The 26,609-nt window shown below is 40.0% G+C and overlaps 1 protein-coding gene across 1 annotated transcript in view; it reads right to left on the bottom strand.

The window, feature by feature from the left end:
- Positions 1-2,785: 2,785 nt before the first annotated feature.
- Positions 2,786-26,609, bottom strand: part of CDKL5 (cyclin dependent kinase like 5) — a 209,672-nt gene continuing 185,848 nt past the window's right edge. Inside the window, exons 15-18 of the mRNA XM_032389645.1 lie at positions 25,428-25,551; positions 18,061-18,160; positions 12,858-12,977; positions 2,786-10,067 (exon numbers count right to left, since the gene is read on the bottom strand). Of these exons, the coding sequence (XP_032245536.1) occupies positions 9,681-10,067; positions 12,858-12,977; positions 18,061-18,160; positions 25,428-25,551 (731 nt within the window). The 3' untranslated portion in view covers positions 2,786-9,680. The remainder of the gene's footprint in view (positions 10,068-12,857; positions 12,978-18,060; positions 18,161-25,427; positions 25,552-26,609) is intronic.

Here is a 26,609-nt window from a genome sequence, read left to right as displayed (position 1 = left end):
ACCCATTTTAAAATCAGGCGGTCTTTTTATTATTGAACTGTAAGAGTTCTTTATATATTCTAGATACAATCCCCTTACCAGATACACAACTTGCAAATATTTTCTCCTATTCTGTAGGTTCTCTTTTTACTCTCTTGATGGAATCCTTAGAAACGTATTTTAAAATTTTGATTAAGTTCAATTTATTCTTTTCTTTTTGTTGCTTGTGTTTTTGGTGTCATACCTGAGAAACCATTGCCAAATCCAGATCATGAAGATTTACTCCTCTGTTTTCTTTCAAGAGTTTTATAGTTTTACCTCTTACATTTAGATCTTTGATCTATTTTGGGTTACTTTTTGAAAATGATATGAGGTAGGGGTCCAACTTCATTCTTTGCACGTGGACATCCAGTTGTCCCAGCGCCATTTGTTGAAAAGACCATTTTTCCCCCTGAATGGTCTTGGCATCCTTTTTGAGAAATCAATTGACCATAAAGGTGAGAATTTATTTCTGGATTCTTAGTTCTATTCCATTGATTTATATGTCTTTTATGCCAGTACCACACAGTTTTGATTACTGTAGCTTTGTAGTGAGTATTGAAATTGGAACATGTGAATTCTCCAAAAATGTTTTGGCTATTGAGTCCTTTGAATTTCCATATGAATTTTAGGGTCAATATGTCAATTTCTGCAAAGCCAGCTGAGATTTCACATTGGAAATTGCTCTATACTCCAGGATTTAATAAACAATGATATATCGATATCCATAAGATGCTTATCTTCAGGCAACTTGTTTATAACAGCATATTAATTATTTACTTCATTTAATTTATAACAAAGTATAAAAACAAAACTTTTATTGAGGGACATCTGAAGCCTAACAGAATCTTGCTAACACATGAACTATGTTTGTAGTATTATTTCTTTTGTGGGGAAAAATTTCAATTAAAAAAATGTATGTAGTGTAGTAACAACTCATTATTTTACCTTAGGTGAACACGTTTACTTTTAGTCTCACAAATGCTAGAGTGTGAAAGTCTACACTTTCAGGAGATTTTTTTTTTTTTAATTGCGGTAAAATATACATAACATATTGCAGGAGACTTTTAAACAACTAAATGAAATGCTATGAACAAAGAAGTGGCATTAAGTGTTGCCAAGATTAAAAAAAAATCGGAGCTGATTTTGGTATTGAGTGTGGGAGAAGGTTACTTGGACAAAGCAAAGGTTACTTGGGCCTTTCAAAATAAAGGTACCACTATGAATGCAGTCTCGGAGGCCAGAAGACTGCACCCCTCAGGTGAGCCTCTGGAGAGACGCTGACAGAAGCCCATCTCTGTGTCTACCTGGAGCGTGGGCGGCAAGGCCTGCCGACAAATGCACAGCTGTAAGGGCTGTTGCTTCCCTTGTGATCCCAAGAATAGTGCCAGGCTGGGTGGTTCTTAACCCCGACAACTTTACAAGGCTGATGTGAAGATCAAATAGCATAAGTACATCTAAAGAGCTTAATAGCTCTCTAGAACTGGCAGTCAAGACCCAGTAACACTGCTTTTTAACTTCATAGGGCTGCCAACTGAGGCACAAATAATAGCTAGCTACTATTTATTTAGAATCTATCAAGTGCTTTGCAGGTTACCATCTTATTAAATCCTCACAACAACCCAATGAAGTAGGTACTATTATTATTTCCATTCAAAGACAAGGAAACTGAGGCACAGAAAAGTTAAGTCACATGACTAAGGCCACACAAGATGTAGGTGATACAGCCAGGATTCTACTCAGGCAATCAGACTCCAGATCCTGTGCTCTTAGCCACTTCACCAGTCTCTGGACCTCTAGTGACTTGTTTCAACGAACTGCTCTGTTCTCAAATCAAATCAACTACCACCTGCTGGGAGATGAAAGATGGCACATGAATCGCATATATGTCATGAACCCCATGTCAGTTCTCTATACGTGGAGACGCAGCAACTGCCCTGCTTACTAGTGTTGAAGGGTGTGGGCTTCACAGTGAACACACTAGGCTTCAAATCCTAGCCAGGTGACCGTGGGTAAGTTAACGTGAAGTCCATAAACCTCAGTTTCCTCATCCACAAAATGAGGATACTACTCGCTTCAGTGAATTGCTCTGACAAGTAAATGTAATAATAAAAGTAAAAGCCTTGGCATTGTGCCCAGCCATAATAAGTGCTACAAACAGAAAAATTACAAGCCAATAGATCGTTTGATTCAGTCTTGATAAAAAGTATAGTTGAAATCACAGACCACAAGTTTCTGGGACGGTAAGGAGAAACTCGGGAGTGAAGAAGTTGGAGACACGGTGCTTTTAAGAATGCACATCACTGGGTTTTAGTTCCTATCCTTTGTTTAGAGATAAAGTTGGAGAATATTTATATATGTTATCACACAATTTAAGTCCTTTCCCCCATTAACAATAAGACCAACTGAGCAAATGACCAAAGACAAAAGTGAGGGCCTAAAATGGGTCGGTAAATCTGCCCCCACCCCCATCTGTTTTTGTAAATAAAGTTTTATTGGAACACAGCCATACCCATTTACATATTGCCTATGCTGCTTATGGCCCACAGAGCCTCAATTATTTACTATCCGGCAGAAAATAAAAAACAAAGTTTGCCAAACTCCTACTCTAAAACATGAAGAAATACTTCATCTTTGCTTTCTCCATCACACTGAGCAGGAGGCAGACATCTCTTCCCATCCTCCCAAACCACCAAGTGAGTGTCTAGCAATGTGCAAAGGAGACAACACAACACTCCAGTATGAAAGAAACCAGTTTTCAAAAGGCCAGGAGGGAAAAAGAGCTTTATAAATAGGGAAAAAAAAAAGACTATCATCATTAAGTAACAGGATTTGCCCTGCTTTAACATTACTTTCTGTCCCTTAAACTGCTTTCAACTTCAAAGGCCCATTATCCCCCATTTGAAATCAAATGAGTTCTTTACAAAGAAGGAACTAACATGGAGCTGCTTGCTGTACAAAAGGAGGGACCACAATGCTCAAGATGGGGACAGCCTGATAATCACATCAGTCAGTGCAAAATCTGCATTTTATTAAAGACATTTGGGAAGATCCATTCAAAAATACATTGTGCTCAGTAAAAATTAACCATTTCATGCTGATAATTAAGGTTACCACGGAATAGATATTTGTATAATATTTACAGCAACAATAGAAATTTTTACAGAAGTTTAGAATGGAATACATGCCAGAAAAAACTTGATAAGATGTACCAACACATGATACAAAGAGTTATATAAACACTTTACAAATGGTTCATAATTAGCTTGTGAGGAATTTAAATATTCAACACTTTAAATTCAGTTTGGATTCAAAAATTAAAAAGGTTAACACCACATCACACCCTTGCCACAGTAAAAAGTATGGAATTACACTCTGTATTATGGATTATAAAGTCTGTGCAATTAAGAATTTCCACTGATTCTTCATCTACCACAAATTTGGATGTTACATCATTCTGGCTTATCCATATTTTTAATTTCATGCATGAGTAGGGTTCTCAAAATCACCCTGCCCTGTGTCTTCCCAGATACCCCTTTTGAACTTCCTGGAGATTGAAGAAGCTCAGAACAGTCTTCTAAGTATATACAGAATAACTACCTGAATTCGAAATGGCACAAAGCAATTCTTGGAGATAGGAATTAGGGGCAACTATTTTGTTTGGTTTTATTGTTTCTGTTAATCAATCCAAGTTTACAGTGAAAATTCACTTCTTGCAATCATAACTTACCCCTCCAGCCTGACTCAATCAGTGACCAAGGCGGAAATAAGGAGAGGGAAATAGACTGAGATGACTATACTCAATTGTATATCTCTAGTGAAAATGGATTTTATACAAGCTTTGCTTTCCATTTTGGAAAATCTAAGCCATGGTGGAGAACTTAAAAGTTCTCCAAGAGAAAAAGCATCATTTTTTTTTTCCTTGAAACTCTGAATGCTTTGTAACTAGAGCTTTTGATAACTCTGGCGATAAACACTTTAATCCCCCAACAGGGACAAAAGTCAAGGCATCTACCTTTTCTATTCCTGGGTTTCATCTGATTAGCCCTGAAGCAGAGCACTAGGACAAGCTTGTCTATGCCTGAAATGAATCAGATCAGGCTTTTGGGAAAGTAAAATCCCAAACCAAAGGAAGTCCTGAGGAAATCTTAGCAGTCTGTCAAAACGGAAGGGATGGAGGAACGGATAAGGCCTCTTTCTCCCTGATACTCTGTGCTGGAAGAGTAGCGAACAAGGCAACTTCTAATCTGCATACAACATGGACACCGATTTTTTTTTAAGATTCCAAAGGAGGATCAAAATATGACCCAAGGATCAAATGCGGTTCAGAGAGCTTAACCTTGTGGGTAATGAAGGGCCTTAGAAGTGAAACCAGTTTCACTGCTGCAGTTCTCTGGCCCTAGAAATCCAACGTGCAGACTACTACAAATTTTTTCTGGCAAAACAAAAGACACACCTCCCTCAAATTTGGGAGTAAACAGTTATTGAATGAAGATACAATGTAGGTCATGATCATCTTTAATATCCTATAGGAAATACACAGAAAGGTGGGCCAGTGCCTGGAGTGGAGAAAGGTGGAGTCAGGACCAGGCCTAACGCTGATGAATTAACAAAGCACTAAGGGAAATGAATATTCACAGAGTAACTGACTTGGCACAAGTCTATGATCTTTTATAGTACATTCAATTAAAAAAGAATAGAATAGAATAGGGCAGCAGGCCCAGAGTTTCCTCGCCACCTTACTTCTACCACATTGTGTGTATACAGACAGACGAGGGACTCGTCCTGTCACGGCTTCATTTTCTTGCATTTACTCATGGTTTCGAAGACGGAATTTTTTACCCAGCTGATGAATCAGACCTCAAGATATTCTATATTTCAGCTGGTTAAGATACAAAATGAAGAAATCAGAACCACTTACAAGGTTTTGTTTTTGTAAGATGGTTCTTTAAGTCTCTGAGAGAAACTTGTGAGATTCTGGCCCTGGAGATTAGCAGCAGGATGCTTTCCTGCAGCCCCTTTTAAAGAAACCATTTTTTAAAAAGCGTAAATCCATTGTCTCTGCCTACACACTTTAATAGTGATGAACTGAAGGAGGCAAGGAAATATTTCAATATGTTCTGACTTGGTTCAGTGTATCATACCATATCCCCAGCTCACAAAAGTATGAGTCTGCGGATCTCAGTGCTCACATGGAGCTCAATATCCCACTATAATGTAGGAGGTAACGAACTTCTAGATATAAAAGCAGTGCTCTCCAGAAAAAATGTTGTGACCAGGAGAGAATATGCAGATTTCTGAGTCCCAGCTGAACTCTGGGAGTAAGTCGCAATGAGCGATTGCCCTTGCTGCAAGTTGGGTCACCACCAGGACCTAGGTGAACAGAAATGGACACAGCCTTCTACACACTTGAAAAGTAATCCTCTGGCCTTTAAAAAAAAGTTGTACACTTATTGAGTCATTCTCAATACATAGCTAGAAGAAAATAAATGGCTTTTTTCCTTATTTACTCTAAAAACTAGTTTAAGAAGTGAGGATACTATGACGTTAACTAAGATAAGGGGTGCTGGGAAGGGAAAATGGGATAGCATTTCCTAGTGAAGTCCACTAATTTTCAGATTAGGAACATGCTAAACTGGCTAACTCTACAACCACAACATACTTTATAATACAGGACGTGACTAGAAACTAACCAGCACAGCTCTGAGCTTAGAATTAAAGTACAACTGCATATGGCAAATCTTAAAGCAGGTTTTAAAACAGATTTAACCAAAGCGTACAGCACAAACACTCCTATAACAGCCACATCACAACCACCAGGAGAGAGTTTTTTTGCTTCTAATCGGTCTGTCATATGCCAATATTTGTAAAGAGCTATTAAATGCCTTGAATAAAAGACAATGACATTTTCCTTTGGGAGACACAGCTAGAAGCCATGGATGCCTTTGAGCAGTTGGTAAAAATCATGCCAATCTGCCAGGCTGCTGCTCGCTTCTAAATATAAGCCTCATGGCTCTATGCAAGATTTTCTCAAGATGCTGACCTAGAATTTAAGTACTCAAACACCTATAAAGCCACTCTGGTCTCCTCCCAAAGGACGCACCTTGTAGCAGGCCCAGACAATGAAAACAAACAGGATTCCAGGGATTCAAAAAAAGTGGTAGAAGATTCTTGCAGAAAATGAGATACTGCAGAATTCATACCCGCAGTTTCTCCAGTAGCCTGGAGAGAACAAGGACAGAGCCAAGCTCTGCAGAGCAGTGGGCTTGGAATCCAGTAGAGCAGGGTTTCTCAACCTCACCACGAGTGACATTTGAGGCTGGATCATTCTTTGTTTGTGGGGGGATCCTCTGTCGGCAGGATGTTCAGCAGCATCCCTGGCCTCTACCCACTAGATGCCAGGAGCTCCCCCACCACTCCTGCTTATAACAACCAACCATGTCTCCTGATGTTGCCAAATGTCCCAGGGAGGCAGAATTGGCCCTGACTGAGAACCACTGCTACAGAGACAGCTCACTTGAGCTCCTTAGCATGGAACACTTTTGATCTTGGGCTCTGAAGAGGCTAACCCTCAGACTGAGACCAAGCAAGGTTCAGTAAAAGTTCATTCAGAACTTCTGAGAAGAAGAACGAGGATGGTGGTAAAGCAAAAGTAGAAAAACAGAGAAGCAGAGTTTCTTTTCAAAAGGAGATCAGCAATACTTCCATAAAACAAAGTAATTCATTAAGCCTTCATTCAGTGGTATTTTATCCGTTAGGAAGTTAGGGCAGAGAGCAGAATATGAACATCCTAAATTTCTCTTCCTAAAGAAAATGCAGACTTTTGTGACTTTAAATCAAATCCTTCTCATCATGGATGGCAATTTTTGTGAGGTCAATGATTCATCTACCAGAGGAAAACAACAGCTAAAAGCTAAGAGAGGGCCCATTAGATTTGAGAGAAAACTTGACCATTCCCCTCGGCGAGCAGGAAGAGAATTATACATGCTAGAAATGCGGATTGTAGTTCACTTATTATAGCTTACTGAGGTCAATGAAAAGTCAGAATGGACAAAAGCAGAGACGAGGATAAAAGAGCTACCTCAAAAACACTAGTTGAAAATACTGTAGATATTTTCTGGCTCAAATCTGGGAATGTACGAAAAGTATGTATTGACTCTTCATCAGTTAGGTTTACTTTTGCTCTAGGTAGAAGGCAATTATTCTAGCCCTTCTTTGAAGAACCATCATGAATATAAATGTTCTGCAAACATCTGAGATCCCAGTGTTAGCAAGGATGAAAACATGGGAAACCAGCCCCTAGGTGACAACGAGCCTCAAATGCCACAGCATGGCAATGTGACTGCGCAGTTCCTAAGCGCACAGCACAGTGAGAAGTCTTTCCGGAGGAAAAAAATGTAGTTTCTGGTTTGCAAGGAGGGGGGATACAAGGTACAGATCTAGTATGAAAAAGAAGAGTTACACACCCTTTTAGAGTTCATTAGTATCCAGGCAAAAACTGCTAAGGGTTCACGTCACTTATATAACTGAGCAGCTTGCCTGGGAAAAGCCAGAATTCAGAGCTACTTGAACAGTACTGAACTGGTGAAAGAAACAAGATATAAAAAGAACCAAAGAGCATGCAAACTATTGGTTTGAATCAAACTGTTTTAATGATAGTACCCAGTTGAGTTTCATTTTAGTGCCTATTACACTTATTAAAATCAAATAAAAAGCACCTTAAAATGACCTCTATATATAATCAATACACATTACAGTAGTTATATAAAAATGTAATATGCACACAATTTAAGCTTCAAAGAAACGAAGACCTTTTCTTTATAATCTTTATAATCATCAGAGCTATGATTCTCAAAATCTTGGGGGGAGGGGGAGCAGTAATTCAGCACATTTCAATTATCGCTGACTTGATTCAGGGGTCGATGCTCTCAGAATCCTGGGACAAGTAATAAATATTGAGAAGTTACCCCTTTGAGGGGTGGGGGTGGGTCTTTAAAAATATTATTGCTAAGAGACTACTTCCAAAAATCTAATTCTCTTGATAGATGGTATTGAGGTGATTTCTGTCAAGAATGGCCCAGAGACACCGGGCTATAACCCTTGTTGGCCATAGGCCTTGATGATGCTTGAGAATAACTTGGGAGTCGAAGGAGGTCAAATGAGGGAGAGAAGTCCCGTTCTGATCGTGTGTGTGTACTGATGTACGTGATAACCTTGTTATAAATGGACAGTCCCAGGAAGAAAAAAATGAGTATAGCAATTTTCTCTACATCTGGAATTGCTTCAGGAGCCTTTTAAATATACTGGAAAGAGCAATCACAACAACAAGAACAACAAAAACATTTAGAAATAGAAATGCCACACACGGATCTCACACCCCACCAGCCAAGAGTCTCCGGTACAGTGCACAGGATTCAGGAGCATAGAGCTGGTTTGCAAGATCTACAGACAGGTGCCTCTTGCAACCTTGCAACCTAGGAATGTTCACTGGCAAATCTTTGGTCTACACTCTACACCAATGCTAAGGAGAAAAGCATATTCTCTCAACAAAGACCCATGAATAACCCTGGATCTATTCTCCCCTCAGGTGCAAGGAACGTCCCTGGATGCGAACAGGAGCCAACTGTGAGGACAGAGACAGGACAGAGACCTGCTAGAGTTCTCACTGGCCTAACCACCTTTCTTGCCTATGGGTTCGGGAGGAGATGCTGCATCTCATCTGCTACCAAGGATCATGTCTAGAGGCTACTGCTGGGGCCTAAAAGTTGAGCACGGTTCCCACTGTTAGTCACACATAGCCACAATTCAACTCCCTTGATTAGAAGTATAATACTCACTTCATATCACAAATGTATAAAAATATGGCAGATAGTGTCATAATGATACTTTCTTTAAATGATTATATTTATAAAACAGACAGATATTTACCATATATATATATTTATATATAGAATAAAATACTCCTGATGCAATATATAAATGTTACTGTTTAGTTTTTATAGAAACTACTGTAGCTGTCCCACTGCTTCACAATGTTCCAAACAGCTCAAAATAACTTTACATTTAACATAAAAGGTATGATTAGAACAGTACAATATTAATTATAAATAAATGTTACAAATCCTATCAAATATGGAAGTTTAGAAAACAATTTAAGACTTACAGTTAGTTCATCTGCTAACCCTTCAAAGGGATACTCTTGGATTACAATAAACCCCACATTTAGTTTAGGCCAAAAAAACCCAAAAACCAAAAAACAAAACTGTGGTAAGGGCATCGGTCAGCATGAGTTTTTCTATCCCTTGCAGTACCAGAACACATCCTGGCTTTCCCAAGTTCAACAGGGATTGCACTAAAGCTGGAATGTACAGGGGAGAAACTGGCAAGAATGTCTTCTTCCTCAATGGCACACTCTATCCATTCTCACACAAGATCCATGGGGACTGGCGGTCCCTAAGGAACTCCTGTGGCTCTAAGATCCCTGACTATCATTTGTGACCGTGAGGAGCCAGAGGGCTCCACACATACAATATTGCACTCACCTTCATAAAGCTGAAAATACTGGCTGACCACCCCAGCCCAGCCCATTCCCCACCCACCCACACCCTCCCATCCCCTTCCCACTGGCTTACCTAGCCCCCCACCCCCCACCCCAGCACACATTACAAGGCTGTCTCTTTTAAATCATTCAGATTTGGCATTCGAGACCGATTTGTTCTGTTATAGGGGTGCCCATTTGGCCCACTCTTGGCACCCAGCTGTTCAGAGTAAGAAGGCCCCTCTGTGGCACTCCGGGTCACAGAGGACACATGCCAACCAGAGTCCATCTGACCTGGCAGCTGGAGGGCTGGTCTGCCCTTTGGTGTGGGCTCCTGCCGGATGTTAGTGCTCCCGCCAGAGGCCTGGCTCAGAGGGTGGATCCGGATTTCTGAGAAGGAATTTTTGGCTTGTTGAGTCGTTAAGGGCTGGAAGCGGGGGTCTGAGGAAGCCGGGTGATTTGAGGCTGAAGAGAGATGTAACAGCTTGCGCAGTGATTTTAACGGCTGGCTCTGAAAGAAAAGATGAGAGCGCGCATAGGACTTAATTTAGAGTAGACTCCAAAGCTGGGAGAGACGGAGCACAGATCTGAGATGACTGCATGTAGCCTGCAGGGCAGGCACAGGGGAGGAGGGGCTAAGTCTAGCCTTATCTGTCCTTTTGTTCTTTTTCAGACAAGATCGAAGTTATTTAGCTTTAACGAAAAAGCCTAGAAATCTAGATAAGAAATCTAGAGCTGGTGTGGTGGCTGATGAAAGGCTTAGGTACCTGCTCTCTGACGGCATCCCACCTTTACAGGGGGGAGATCTCATGCCTCAGCCAGCAGGAAGCAGCAAAAGGAATATGCCTCTCCCTTTTTGAGAAGACTTCCCAACAGCTCCACATAAACCTGCCACTTATTTTTCACCAGCCAGGACTCAGCCATTCAACCCTAATCTAGCGGCAAGAGAAAACTGAAGAAATGCAATGTTTCATTTAGGTAGCAATACACTCAGCGAAAAACTGCATATCCCCCTTCTATTCTGATCGCCCCAATTTTCCCTCTTCCTTGATATTATAAAATCTAAATGTTCCCTTTCTGCACTTTTACTTTTTTGGGGGTGGGGGGAAGGTCTAAGCACTGAAAAGTGAACAAAGCAGAGAAAAACAAGCAAAAGCCCTGCAGACTCTAAAACACAATTCACTCACAGGAGGCTTTGGATTCCTAACATGGGCTCACAGCTGCCCTGCTTGTCTGCTGTGTGGCTGGGGCCCGGACCCCACAGGTGCTTTACCATGGAGGGGACTGTGCTTCAAGGCAGAAGGGAGGGTCCTGGCAGCCACCTAGCCTACACTAGGCAACTCTTCTCAGGCGACTGCTGAACCACGGGCTCCCCCACTGGTGAAAGGTGGTTCACTCCCCTCTCCTCCTCCATGTGATGTGTGATGAGGCTTACCATCAGAAGAGGCATGTGAAAGCACCCTGAAATTCAAGGCCCTCAACGGGGACCCTGCACTCAGGATGTAGCCCTAGTCTTGGGCCACCTCTGGCTACCAATCTTCAAGAGCCATCCGTTTAAGGGCTTGGCAAAGTTTTAATAAAATGTTGATGATCTCAAGGAATACTACAAGATTTGAAGGATCAGAGCACTGAATCAAAGGGAAATTGCTTGAGAATGGACTTAGGTAGAAATTGCTCTTGAGGAAGCATCCTCCATGACTATTCCAAAGTCTGTCCATGAAAGCTTTGTGGTCCCCAGGGGAGGTGGCACAGTACAGTGTACATCCTAAGTGCTCAAAGTTACGTTTTTTGTTATTGAAACTGGAATGATAACACAATGAGGCTCCTGGTGATTTTTATAGCCCTGACCACATGCAACTGTTGAGCAATTACAATAATTTGGGTCCAGCTGGAGATACAAAGTAACCTGAAAAGGGCTTCTTAGCAAAAGAAATGGCTACACAAAGAAGGTTCTAAAGCCCCATACTCTTTTTTTTAAATTTTTTGTTGTTATGTTAATCCCCATACATTACATCATTAGTTTTTGATGTAGTGTTCCATGATTCATTGTTTGCGTATAACACCCAGTGCTCCATGCAGAACGTGCCCTCTTTAATACCCATCACCGGGCTAACCCATCCTCCCATCCCCCTCCCCTCTAGAACCCTCAGTTTGTTTTTCCCCGTACTCTTTTATATAAAACTGGGAAGAGAACATCAGGCCCTCACTCAGAGCCTTGTGCTCTTAGTTCAGATACATATCCAAAAACTTGGATATCTGGTTCTCTATACCCTTTCTATCACCTTCCCTCCCCTTAGCCTACATTATATTAGAAGCAGAAAACATAAATGGTTGGGCAAATACAAGTGAAATTTGGGAATTCCTGTCAGTGGCTCTAAGTAACAGTTAAAGAAAGTAAACAACAAACCTATAAAAATAGACCCTCTTCCTCCAAATCACAGAAATCTGTGGTCATCTATAGGTATAAGCAATCCTAGAGCTTCAAAAGCTCATGAGGGTTATCAGAAATTACAGTACAGAGGAATATTAGATTTTTAAAAATGTTAATATCATCAAAAAACAAGTTAGATTAAGTCACTGTGCTCATTATGGGATACTGAAAAGATGCAATATTACAACATTCCAATCAAAAGAGTTGTCCAAAGGAGATAAACCTCAGTTACCTGAAAAAATTTACTGATTCATTTTCTGTTTATTCCCCATTATGGCAGATAAATGCAATTATACAATACTGTATACTATGCAGTTCCTAAGGCAACTGCTTGGTTTTCTATCAAAATACTATCAATTTCAGAAGCTTGTTCTTTCAAGAAAGGTTATCATATCTGTCTTTCAAGGCCCAATTCACATGCTACCATATTTAACAAAACCTTCATCTTCCCACTACCTCCTCCTCTCACCCTCCCCTACATTTTATGGCATGTCTCACTTTTTACCATGAATTATGGTTACTTATAAGATTTTCTCTCTCTCCTAGGATGTGTAGTATTTATGGGCTGGGACCACGTCTTACTTATTCCCCTTACACCCCTCTGACACCCACCCCCCTACCCTACCCCACCCGGGGCTAGGTGAAGGCTAATGGAAGCTCACTTCTTTTCCCATTAGGACATGGGGCACTGAAACAAGATTCATCTGGACTCCCAAGATGCATCTGCTATTCACAGTGAGGATATAATCTGAGGAGACTCTCAGTCTTGTTGTAACACTGAGAGGCTAAATTCCTCAACCTTGCCCTCCTCTCAAGCGAGATAGTCACTGCAGAGTCTAAGAATCTAGGAGTGTTACAGGAACCACTCACTTGGGTCTGTAGATCAGAGATCTTCTCAGGACGCCACTCCTTTGGTCTGCTGCTCGGGGTGCTAGCAGAGTGAATGGCTTTCTGTAATGTCAGCAGATCGGGGCCGTCAGAATTGGGCACCTAGAGCAGAATATGGGCAAGGATTCAATAAGAACCCTAATAAGCCTTACTAAGATATGCAACCACACCCAAGAGGAGAACAAAAGCAAATCAAAGGAAACCAAACCTCTACCCCAGCCCCTCAATAAAAAACGAAACCAAAACTCTCCCAATGTTCACAATGCAAGTGATGCCAGTTAAATTCTGCTGCCCTCTTAATAATTTTCCCTGCATTAGGAAAAATTGGCAGATGTCATGCAGCTTTGTTAAAACCTCAACCCTTAAAGCATTCCCATGCTGTTAGTTTTAGTCGCTGTAAGAGAGAGCAGTTAAATTGGGCTGTACCAGAAATTGCTGTCGTATCCTCATTCCATATTGCAGTTAGGTTATGAACCAGTTCAATAAAACAAAAATTTGCTCCTGCTGGGAAAATGATCCAAACACTGTATTTGGTGGTGCCCAAAGAAATCTAGCAGGCTTTCAAGGATACTGAAGTGGGAAAAGTATGGTTTGAATCATATTCCCAAGACACTGCCCAGGAAATCTGGGTCTAGCATTACGCACTATAAAAATCCTGGAAATTTGTGCCACAAACTCCAGATGAATGCAGTTGGTCCATTCACCGATTTTGGTGAACACAGAATAATGCCAAATGCCAAGCAAAAGCCCTGGCTTTACACTAAGTGACCAGCAAAAGCTAGAGCCAGGCAAGGAAAAAGCAAATCACCAACTAAGAAAAGTGGAGCCTGCTGGCTCACTCAATTTGGTCAATTCAACTTGGTTTCAAAGAACAAACTGCCAACCAAGTGTTAACAGACGTTGTGAGCCAAATGAAAAGACACTGTTAATTATAAATGTTAATCAAATTCTTTAAAGGAAATAAGGGATTTTATGAATGCCGTCTGCCCACAAGTGGCTAACCAGACAACCCAAACTAGCCTTTCACTAGTTTGTTTAGTAGCCTTTTATGCTTCAACTTCCTTAACTGATTCACAAAATCCAGAATGGCTAAGAATTGATATTTCAGTAACTTTATGGAACTGGCTCAGGTACTTAACTAGCACAAAGAGAATATGACCCCATGAAAATACAAGACATGCTGTGGTCATCAGTAAAACAAGTTTACTGGAGCAGTGTGCAGGGCTACCGTACGTAAAAATGGGTACCATGGGTGGAGTGACTACAGGAAGCTTTTTCAAAGAAGAACTATGCTTTAAATGATTCTTTGAATTAAAAAGAGGAAAGAGGGATTTCTTGATGCTTGGATTCTCCCCGTTGGTGGAATCTGTCTGCAATATAAGATACAAATAAACTAATTGCAAAAAAAAAAAGAAAGAAAGAAAGAAAGAAAGAAAGAAAGAAAGAAAGAAAGAAAGAAAGAAAGAAAGAAAAGAAAAGAAAGAAAGAAGAGAAAGAAAAAAGGGTATTCTTACTGAAACTCCTAGCCCTTGGGAGCCCTGATATTGTTCAATATTAATAGTCACTTAAGGAATCTCTGTGCTGTGTGCACTAGAGGAGTTCTGTGTCATTTCTCACCTGGACATGAAGATGCCAACAAAGTAAATTCAAAACCTGCAGAAACTTCAATGTATAAAAAGAACATGTGGTCATGATCCTTACCTATAATAGGAATGCCTAGAAACCTACACATATCTAGTCACACTGAGCTTACAAAACATTTAAGGATTTATTTATTATCAGGAGTAAGATTATTATAAAGAATTGTGTTTAAAGAGCTACTGATGAACTTCAATCTTTTCCTAATTGCTAGTGAGGACTTCAGGAACTAAATAATTGACCATGTGATCTGCCTATGGCGGAGAGGGGGAGAAGAAGATATAGCAAACCCTTTTGAACATGGTCAACTCTTGAACCAGAAAACATCACTTGGTCTACCATCATGGAAGAAGCCTGGTTCTATGCTATTAAAGAAATACTCACTCCATGGAAAATATGTGGCACCATTCAGAATACAGGTTTTCAAAGTGAAAAAACAGAAAGTTCAATCTTTAAATTGACGCATGATTACCAATTGAGATACTAACTAACTAGGGTACAATTACCAAGTTGGCAAAGTCACCATATGCTCTGAGGGCTTATGTAACTCTGGATATGGAACTGAAGCCAGATTTCCCAAGGCGGCTTCCAGATTTGCTTGAGTCAAAGCAGGCACCTTTGCAATACAGAATTATTTTTTGGCACCACTTTTCCCTGTTTTGGATAGCTCAATTGTTAGAGAACTAGAATATATATGAAGGTATTCAGATCACCTTGTATGAAGCCATTCAATTAAGATGGCCCATTGAAGGTTACTGTTCCCATCGCTTCTCGGCCTTTTGGCTAAGATCAAGTGAAGGTTCCTGTTCCCAGGATGGGATCCCAGGGAAGAGTTTAACTTACCTCACTAAGGAGGCCACAGGAGAGTTCCCAGGAATCAGTGGCCAGAGGCTCTCTACCAGAGGTGGGTCTGTGGCAGGGACTGAGCCTGGGCCTGCTATTTAGGAGAACCCACCTCTAGTTCTCCCGACTGATTGTGCGACTTTGGGCAGGTCACAACTTGCCTGAGCAGTCCTCCATCGGTGAAATAAAGGTGTTAAACTAGATTTAGGAGCCAGTGAGGTTCAAAAATGTCCTGTTTCTCTACATGCACTGGGTGCCACATTTCTTGCTTTCTTTCCTTCCTTTTTTTCTTTTTCTTTTTGAGTTTTATGCAAAGACCACAAAGCTTTAAATCTTTCAAAGCTGGTTTACCTAGTTTCCTTTTGCTGAGTTCTAGAAAGTGAAAAAAAGGTAACTTTAATTCTGTTTCAATGCTCACTTGAAGGAGGCAGAGTTGACGTCATGCTAGGCTTAGGAGACTGAGGTCTGGCAGAATTCAGAGGGCTCTTTGGAAATCTTACTCTACAAACCAAAGGCCTTAAAAAAAATTTTCTTCTGGGGTGGCTGGGTGGCTCAGTTGGTTGGGCGTCTGACTCTTGATTTTGGCTCAGGTCATGATCTCAGGGTTGTTGAGATCGAGCTCCGCTTTGGGCTCTACACTGGTTGTGGAGCCTGCTTGGGGTTCTCTCTCTCCCTGTGCGCCCCCTCTCTCTCAAAAAAATTCTTTTTCTTTTAACTAAAAAATGCAGAGGCTCAACTTTTGATTTGGAAGGCTTAAAGCATTGTGGCCTATATAGAGATATTTTGCAGTTACTTTACATATCGAAAATGAAATGTATAAAAACCTTTAAAAAGTTTGAGTGGAGAGGATGTTAGAGAATAATTATTTTCCTATTTGCCCTAACCTATACTATTTAAAAATCTAAAATTTGAACGAGATCCTGAATAACAGTTAATCAACATGTATACACTCAACTCAGGCCATGGTGAGCCAGGGGCTTTAGGTTTAATGTTAGTCTAATGCAGACAGACATTGAAAGCCAAATCTATACACAAAACACCTTCAATTCCTTGGTTCCTGCTACTTTCTTCCACTTAATTACCCCACAGTGGCTACAGACCTGAGGTTAAGAACAAAAACAAAAACCTCAAAATAAAAATAACAGGGGTTAGGAGAGGGAGTCTAAGTTCAATGTTCATGATGGATAAATATGTTCTACAGACAATGATAAAAGTTTTATTGTATTAGCATTTTAAATATTTTAAGCTTTTCCACTTTAATCAGGTCTATTTTGTTTATCCAGTCTAAATAACAAATGTAGCAATATTTGATTGAGTGGCATTTTGATTTGACATTTTGCTTTACATGAATTTCAGGTAGAGATATAGACCTTTTTTTAAAAAAAACATGAATGTTTCAGGAAATATTATGCAGCCATTAAAATGAAGATGATAGGATCTGTGTAGTAACATATATTATGTGTATGTGTGATTGACAGATATACTATTAAAGATCAGAATACAAAACTGTACAAGGATTACTATTATTTAAAATGAACTAAAAAACCACCTTCTTTCTACAAACATATGCATAGACTAAAAAGCTAGGAGGAAATATACCAAAATCCTAATGCTAGTTGTAACAGGGTGATAAGATCAGTGTGACAGGTGATAAGATTAGAAATGATCTTTTTTTCTTCAATTTTTCTATAATGAAACACATCAATTTAACAAATATGCAAGTGAAAGAATGATCTAGAAACGTAATCTAGGAAGGTCTTTATTAATATTTCTAGAATATCTGTGATCCTTACTTTGGGTATTACATTCTTTGCTACTATCATCTATCTCATCTTTACTTACCACTGAGTCATAATCCTAGAATCTTTTTTCCTTTTTAAATAAATGAGAGTCAATCATGTATGAAGAAGAAATAGAAACAAAAGCATTTAAAATAGCTGACTCAACACTGTCTGGCCTTGAAAGTATCATAAAGCAAAGAGGGAAGCAGGCCTCACGTGGGTGAAGAAGCTCCTGCTGGCCTAGAGGCCTGGCTTTCCCATGTTTCCTCACGTCACTAACCAGCAGAATCCTTGCTTGGGTGGTTCAGTGATATGATGTGCACGGTTCCATGGAGCCAAACCTTGGTTGAGGCAGAGGGCTCCCAGGAGATAAGACTCGTTCCAATTCACAGTTCAGTCCCAAGATAAACATGTCTTCCTACTAAAGCAAGCCCTAAAATGTCAAATACTATTCTCCTCTCTGTGATTATGCAGCCCAGAAATGCACTTGTCAACATGGCAACTGGAAAACCAGCCAGGGAAGAATAATGAATGATGGTTAGTTATAAATTTCAAGATTTAAGCACACATCAAAACCATTTCCTAAGTTTTCACACATCTTTAGCCCCCAAAGAAAAATAAATCCTGCAGCTTCGTAGTTTTTACATGAATATAAATCCACATGGATGTTTATTGAGAGAGGTTAGTGTTCTCTCTCATCCAAATTAAATTTCTTCTATTCCTGGAGATTCTGTGGAATCTAGAAGAGGCTCTGTGAGAGGAGGATAGTTGTATAGAATTTAGAAAGACACATATACAATGTATGCATGTCAAATCTCAGTAAGAAAATAATTCACTTTCATTGCCATGTACAAAATGTCAAGTACCCACAGACTAATGCAGACTCATATGCCACTGTATATAGAAAGTAGCCATCTACTTACTGTTTGAGATTTCTTCTTTTTCTTTTTCATTGACCTGAAAAAACCTTGTTTCTCCTTTTCCTTGAGTTGTTCGGAATGACTAATGTTTTCAGGACTTTTCCTAAATGGGAAGACATTTTTTATCATATTGATCTTTCAATCTTTCTCCTGCCACTCTATGACAAATACAATGAAAACTTAAAAATGCATGAAACCAGATTCAAACAGCCATGAAAAATAAAGCCCGTAGTTAAAGAGCCTCTAAGAAGCACAGGAGGAAGTGAATCTAATCAACCAGGGTTAATGACTAGCCTTTGGCACAGGCGCACTTGAACTGGCAGTTTGAGCATTATTACAAATGACCTGCTAACCGTGCTACAGGACCATTTTCATGCTGTTGAAAACCTCCGAATTGGAGAAGCTGAAAAGCACACAGTTTAAAGGATGGATGCCTTTTTCATAACCCTCCAAGGGAAATAGCTGAAACATTTTCAGTATCTTCGTTTTTCTATTTACCTTTCTAAAACCAGCTCAAGAAGTTCATTATTAGTGGTTTGCCAAGATACTGAACATAAAACAAACAAACAAAAAACAATGGTGCTACAGAAGTGTTGTAAATAAAAGTAAAAATTGCCTCAAACTGGAAAATTCCTTTATAAAAACCTAACATCTATTTATTGAAACTAAATTGAAAAATAGATCAGGTAAGAAAAAACGTGGACAAGATGAATGCTTTAATACAAAGTACTCGTGGAAAAAAAACTTATAACTGAAAATACTGACAACATTAAGCTTCATACCACACTGACTCCACCAGGTTTTTTTTTTTTTTTTTTTTTTAAGATTTTATTTATTTATTTATTTATTTATTTATTTGAGAGAGAGAGAGAGAGAAACAGCATGACAGGGGAGAGGGTCAGAGGGAGAAGCAGGCTCCCCGCTGAGCCGGGAGCCCGATGTGGGACTCATCCCAGGATTCCGGGATCATGACCTGAGCCGAAGGCAGTCGCTTAACCAACTGAGCCACCCAGGCGCCCCTCCACCAGGTATTTTAACACAAATAGGAGGTATTAACAGACAGCAAACAGAACACCTTGGCCCTAATAAGTTGCTGACCTGTATGTTAACAAAGGCCCTGTATTACTTAATTTAACTTACAGTCTTTAAAAAGCAACTCAACTGGTGGTATTCTTCAAAAAGACACATTCCATGGGTTCTATTTTAAATTTTAATGTATGACTGTGCAAAACCATTTTCTCAAATAATTGAATTCCTTCTATTAGCTATTCCCTAAAATCAAGAGTAAAACATTAAAGGTAAGAGTTCATTCATATTGGTGATTTTAGAACACGTAATGGTGATGAAGTTACTACAATATCTAAGAAAATATGAGCAAAGTGGCATTCTTTTTTTTTTTTAAGATTTTATTTATTTGACAGAGATAGACACAGTGAGAGAAGGAACACAAGCAGGGGGAGTGGGAGAAGGAGAAGCAGGCCTCCTGTGGAGCAGGGAGCCCGATGCGGGGCTCGATCCCAGGACCCTGGGATCATGACCTGAGCCGAAGGCAGACACTTAACGACTGAGCCACCCAGGCGCCCCGCAAAGTGGCATTCTTGATTAAATCTGTGTGGAGACAGTAAACATCTATATAAACTGTTACAGAGCCACATGATAGAAAACACCACAAAGCTATCAAAAATAAATCATATCTTCAAAGAATTTTCAGTAATCTAAAGGAATATTTAAAATATAATACTAAGTGAAAAACGACAAGATTCAAAACTTGCTACATAATATGAGCCTAACTGTATTTAAAAAAAAAGGATGGGGTGGGATGGGGTGCCTATGCGGCGCAGTTGGTTGAGCATCGGACTCTTGGTTTTGGTTCAGGTCATGATCTCAGGTCATGGGATCGAGCCCTGCGTCAGGCTCCATGCTCAGCACGGAGTCTGCTTGGGATTCTCTCTCCTTCTGCCTCTGCCCCTCCTGCTTATGCTCTCTCTCCCTCAAATAAATAAGTAAATCTTTAAAATAAAAAGGCATATATGTGTGTACACACACACATACCTTTTTAAAGGCAGAAATAAAATAAAATAAAATCTTAACAGCTATCATCTCTGGGTAGTAAGATTATTGGTGATTTATTATTTCTTCTTTTTAGTTTCAACATTAAACATGTGCTACAGATATAATAAAAACGTTGTAGAAACCACAGAAAACTTATTTGAAAACCCAAAAACTCAAGATCTAAGACAACAAGGGAAGAGACTGAAAAAGACAGACAGACAGATTAAAAAACAGGAAAACATGACTCTGTGAAGGAGCAATGATCATTTCTTCTTAAGTGTCTAGCCTGAAAGTTAATGGGAATACCAAGGAAGTAAAAACTTGGGACTGTAGGCCCAAGCGTTCCTGAAACTCATTAGGACCTGCAATTTTAAACATCATTGAGAGTTCCAAGCTCTGAAGTGAAAGTTTTATAATACAACACAACCAATAAAAATAACTAGCATTGGAACTCAAAATGATACATTTACAATTCTGAAAGCTAGAAAACTTCAGATATGATGGAATAGGTAAGAATGGAATAGTGAAAAGTTCGGTTCTAAGGAACATAGTAAAACAATGTAGTTTCCTGGAATCACAAAAGCACAACTCTCAGAATTGAAAGGAACCTCACATAGCATCTAGACCAACCAGCAATACTATTTTTAATGTCTTATAACTTACAGAAGTTAAAGAACTATCTGCTTATGATATAGCTTATGTCTTTCCATAATGGGGTCTGCACCTAACCTAGAAGCACAGCAAAGTATTCAGATTAACAGGTAGAATTTTTTTTTTTTTTTTTAACCAATCAGAACGTAAGTCTAACAAAATCTCCAAGGTCTGCCAAGGGTCAGTAGTAAAAGTGCTTTCTGCCAATCCAGGAAATCTCTAAGGGGGACACGTTCATCATGACTGCAAGCTCAGGATGGGAATGGACATTACTGTAAGACTACTAATGCTGGCGTGAGAGCAAGAGAAGTCTTGAGACACTAATCCTAGGAGGAACAGATCTGGGATGGGAAGAAGTCTCTATCCAGTAAGATGAAAGTGAGGGGGACCGGTGAGAACGGTAATGAATGAGAAACAGCAGGAGGACAAAAAGCCCAGGGTTTGCAGTCCCTTGTGAGCACAAAATGCAGGGAAGATAAATCAGAGACCCTCTGCTGGGTCTTTTCAGAGACACTGGGTAAGCCAGAGCCCAGGGAAAGGAGGAATGATGAGAAAAACATCTTCAGACTGAGACTGAACAGAGGTAGTGGGGCCAAGATTCGGGTTGGGAAAGATCCCAGAGACCAAAACAAAAAGGAAAATAAATTACCCTTGAACTAGAAAGATGAAAGCTATGAGTGAAGCGTGAGTGTGCATGTATCACAAAAGACACAAAAAGGAAGTCAGAAAAAGAGCGCAAGTGGGAGAGAAAGAGAGAGGGAGATAGAGAAAGGACAAAGAGAGGGAGAAGCTACATGGAAACATACACATACAGAGAGTTAGAGAAACAGAGGGAGAAAGCCTGGAAGATAGACTCAGAAAGAGGCAGAGATGGAGAAAAGCCGGCTGGAACACAGGCACCTGAAAAGCTGTGTGTTGTACAAAAGAATAAAGACAGAGATACAATCAGTACTACACCATAATTTATCTCATTTGTGAATTCCGGACCCTATGATTCTACCTGGTATAGGCAATAGACGGGTCCAAGAGGAGCAGCACAAGAGAAGGGCAAATGGGTGATCACATCCATCTCAGGTACAGGACCTTTGAGAAGGACCACCCAGCTAGCAGCTGGGGTTGGGGTGGGGGACCTCCCCCTACTCTGACATCCTCTAATGTAACAGCTGTTTTATAAAGGGTCAAGAGGAAAGAGAATTCAAGACTTCCCTAAAAAAGGAAGGAATTAAAGTTGACTGAATGGAAGTTAACCAACATTTATGGAATACTGTGTATGTGGTGGGCCTGGTGTTAGAGGTGTTGGGGCTAGAGAGAAAAATAAAAAAAGGAGTGTGACCTCAAGCTGCTCACAGACTCAAGGTGGGATACCCACAGGTTCGACAGAGGGTCAGATCCTAGTGCTTCAGTACAGTAGTGTGACACTTTCCCTGCTACCCCCCTCCCGGGGCCATGGGACTAAACTAGTCAGCTGATGTCTGAGAAGAAAGCAATCAGTGAACAATTTTGTCAGTTATGGTGGCAAGCAATAATGGATGCCAATATATTCATAACTTAACCAGAAGAAAAAGCCTGGGGCTGTGCAAGCAGTGACAGCAATCCTTTACTTACCTTAATTACTGGGATTCCTACAAACATATTTTATATACTTTGCCTTTTTAAGGAAAGTAAGAACAGCCTGTTTTAGAAATCTATATGCTTCATGGATATCTATTCTACATATGAAATCATGAGGGCCAGAAATTATATTCCTACTGGGAGCCTGAGAAAAGGCAAAAATACCCCTCTCCTCTCCCTGGCTATTATTTGGGATCTTTCTCCCTCCTCACACTGTATTGTTACCCGGGATTACTTCTTGCCTGACAACCTCACTGCCAACTGCTAAAACTGTGTGTAAGAGTAAACAGGCTTAGGGGTGGTTCAGTCGGTTGAGCATCCGAATCTTGATTTTGGCTCAGGTCATGATCTCAGGGTCATGAGATGGAGGGCCATGTTGGGCTCCGCGCTCAGCGCAGAGTCTGCTAGAGATTCTCTCTCCATCTCCTCCCCACCCGTCTCCCTGCTTGTGCACATGCATTCTCTCTCTCTCTCTCTTGAATAATTAAATAAAATCTTAAAAAAAAAAGTGTAAACAGGCTTATAGGGAGGGTGGAGGTGTTTTCCCGTTAGTAAAAATGAATCTGACTGCATTAACTCTGTTTTTTGTTCCGAGATATTCTGGCTTATCTCCCAGTTCTTAACTGGATTCTGGATAGCTGAGATGGCTAGAATAACCACTCTGGATATTATACTACAATATCTTTATCTATTAAATATGATTTAGTAAGTCGATCTTTCCATTCCAAGAAATATGTACACTGTAAAAATATTCTCGTCCCAAAAGAAATGGGAAGCACCACTATCAAGGAGAAACAGACTGCCCTTAGGCAAGTGATAATTTAGGAAGAGCGACTCACTATGTTACCATAGCAAGACTTGTTCACGTTTTTGTACATTATCAAGCTGCATTTCTCTCGAATATACACAATACGGTGAACCAATGAGATCTCTTGTTCAAGAAAAAAAAAATCAAGATAAGTCAAGCTCAATGAATGACTTAGACTAAGTTAGATGTGATGCCCAAAGGAGAAGTATCATAGCAGCATTAACATGAGGGCCAGTGGGAACAAAAGGCTACTGCAATTCCAACTGGTAATTCTGAAACCCTCTCAAGCTTCATCACAGCAATATCAGAGTAGGGACGACTCAACGACAGCTTGTCTAAAGTCTAAAGTTCAAACATCCCAATTATGCCTCTAATTCTTAAAAACAACAACAACAACAAAAAACAAACAACTGTTTTCAGTTTCTACATATACCTGGTCTAAACAAGCTCTACTCAAACTGACTATCGAAAAGACAAAAACAGTATGTTGTTAATACTACCTATCCCACATCTGGATTTAGTTTTGATCTGACCTACCTAATTTTGATGGAACTATGTTAATCTGTAATTGATTCTCTTTTAAACCATCACCACTCCATTATGCAATGTCCAATAGGAAGAACAATTTCTTCTATACTTCCTTAGTCTCACAAGTGAGACACTATTCACATGGCTTATCAAAGCGTCACCTGAAAACTGTCAAAGCTGGTAACTACATGTTGTACCTGTGCTCCCAGGTTAATGTATAGGAGAGCTGGTCTACAGTCACATGGAAAAAGAATGCAGCAAAGCTTCTCAGCAAAGGAAGTGGAGGGGAGACATGTGACAAGTCATACTGAAGTTAGAAGACATCATCCGTGGTAAAAATTGCTGCAGCTAACAGTAACAAGTCACAGTGTGCCAGGCACTGCTCTGGGTTGCTTTTGATGTTTTCCCTCATTTAATGATCACATTAATCCTGTGAGGGAGGTAGTATTCTTAGGCCTGTTTTTACAGATGAGGAAACTGAGGGGCAGAGGTTAAAGTCACACAGACAGAAGGTGACATTAATCAAGATGTCCTATTTCCAGAGTCTAACCTCTTAGTTACTAATGTTAAAACTCTCATTTAATAAATAAGGCAATGGATATAAACTGTGCTTATGAAAATATTTATAGCTTTAAAAACATTGTCTTTACTACTGTTTTAAAAATAATGAAGTTATTTTTACCATAGGGCACAGAAGCACTAAAACCTTGATACAACCCTGCCAAAAGGGTGAAAGCTGCACAACCACACAGGGTCAGGAGTACTTACTGACTGACCTAAGACCTTTCTGTGACTTCCAGCAATAAACACCAGAGTTGGAATCTGACAGAATGGCCCTATTCTAAATTCGCAATGTTACGGTGATGTACCATTTTATTCCAAGTAGAGAACTTGGTAGTTTCACGAAGTACACATAACCATCCCTCACATCTAGATTCTGGGCAGTCTCTTTGGGCAGCTGAGAGTATCAAGTCTATGTTATTATTTTTTTTAAAAAGGTCCTTACTCCCTAGGCAGATCTTCTGATGAGACTTAATACTCAATATAACTCTCCTTAAATTTTTAATACATATGACGCAAAGAAGATAAAAGGATAAGCAAAGCTGGCACATCATTTTAGCCTCTGACTACCAGTATGTTTTTTTGTGGTAGCATAAAGGGTGTCCCTCCATTTCTTTCCTTTCACCCTGAATGCAAGTCAGGTGGCACAGAGGTGAAAAACATAAGCTTTGGAGTCAGACCCCATGTAGGGCTAGATCCTGGCTCCCCTCTCCCTGCTATGGGCTGCCCAGTGCCAGGCAAGTGCTCTCTCTTTTGGAGGCTGCGGCTTCCTCATCTGTGGAATGGGAGCTGCCCCCACCCCAAAGGCTGACCGTGAGAACCAAGTGAGCCAGCGCACACAAAGTGCTAAACAAAGTGTCTGCTCTGTGATACAATAACAAAAGAGACAGTGAAAGACTGCATTCCTATCAGAAGAATGCAGTGGAAGATATGTGAGATATGAGGCATTTAGTGACCCAGCAGATTTTTTCTTCTTTTACATGATATTTAATATAAATGCTGAACTTGAAATAAACCATTACAAATAATGACAAATCAGTTTCCTTATCAACAATCTCTCTTGAGAAAGCAAGCAAGCTAAAAAGTGTACCCAGAATTCTTTGAAATCTCGAATCTACAATTAGAAAAAAGGAGAGTAAAAACAAATCAAAATACTCACCATGGATCGAATGCTGGTTGTCTTTTTGAGTGGTTGGTTCCAGAACTGCTCTCTGATGGTAGGGAAGAAACTCTGGTTGATACATTATTTTCATGGAAAGAATTGTCTGGACGAGGAGATGGCACTGAATAAAGAAAAAGTCAGTCACTGATGTACTTTTTTGGCTGAAGCAGTTCTTACCTGATTCTACTGCATTTTCTCTCACACAAATAAAACAAACAAGTAAATCAAAACCCTCCCCTGCCCTTTATATAACTTTTGTGTTTTGTGAGAGTGGAGGCATTCCAGGGAACATTCTCCCACCCCCCACTGATTATAACATTAATTTGCAAGGGTCAGTTAACATCAGGCAATATATATTCAAAACACAAATTGACCTGTCAGCTGATTAAATGAAGAACATTGTGGAACATTTAAAAGTATGAACAGGATAGCCCCCTTTCACTGTTTCGGCATTCTTTGAAACTGAGGCTTTCTGACATCATAGATTCAACTATGCAAAATCTATTCTCAGTCTGAAGTGACTCTTAACAATATGTGTGCTAGAATATACTAACTGTGCTTTAAGCCTTACACTTGGGAGGCAGAGTCAATTTTCTATTTTTTAAACTACATTCCAAAGAAATTCAGTTATTTGCAAAAAATACTATTTTTCTCTAAGTTCTCAGTCCAGGAAAGAACAGAAAGACAAACTACAACATATGTGGGTAAGTACCTTCTTGCCCTTTATTGGGGTGGGGTGGGGGCTGTTACTATCTTTTTTTTTTTTTTTTAAAGATTTTATTTATTTGACACAGAGAGAGACCATAAGCAGGGGAATGGGAGGTGGAGGGAAAGGGAGAAGCAAGCTCCCCGCTAAGCAATGAGCCCAATGTGGGACTCAATCCCAGGACCCCGAGATCATGACCTGAGCCGAAGGCAGGGGCTTAACCGACTGTGCCACCCAGGCGCCCCTGTTACTTTATAAGCTCGATCATAAATCAAAATATATGGCAAATTTCATCACAAAAGGAATATACAGGCTGAATATCAAGATAAATGACACCATTTCACTTGCCTCTTTTTTTTTTTTTTTAAGATTTTATTTATTTATTTGACAGAGAGATAGACAGAAGAGCACAAGCAGAAGGGAATGGCAGAAGCAGGCTCTGCACTGAGCAGGGAGCCCGATGCAGGACTCGA

Source organism: Phoca vitulina, unplaced genomic scaffold (assembly GCF_004348235.1).
Source record: "Phoca vitulina isolate PV1807 unplaced genomic scaffold, GSC_HSeal_1.0 scaffold55, whole genome shotgun sequence".
Classification (NCBI taxonomy): Eukaryota; Metazoa; Chordata; class Mammalia; order Carnivora; family Phocidae; genus Phoca; species Phoca vitulina.
Note: the sequence above shows the minus strand (reverse complement) of the source record. Positions and strands in the feature narration are given on the sequence as shown.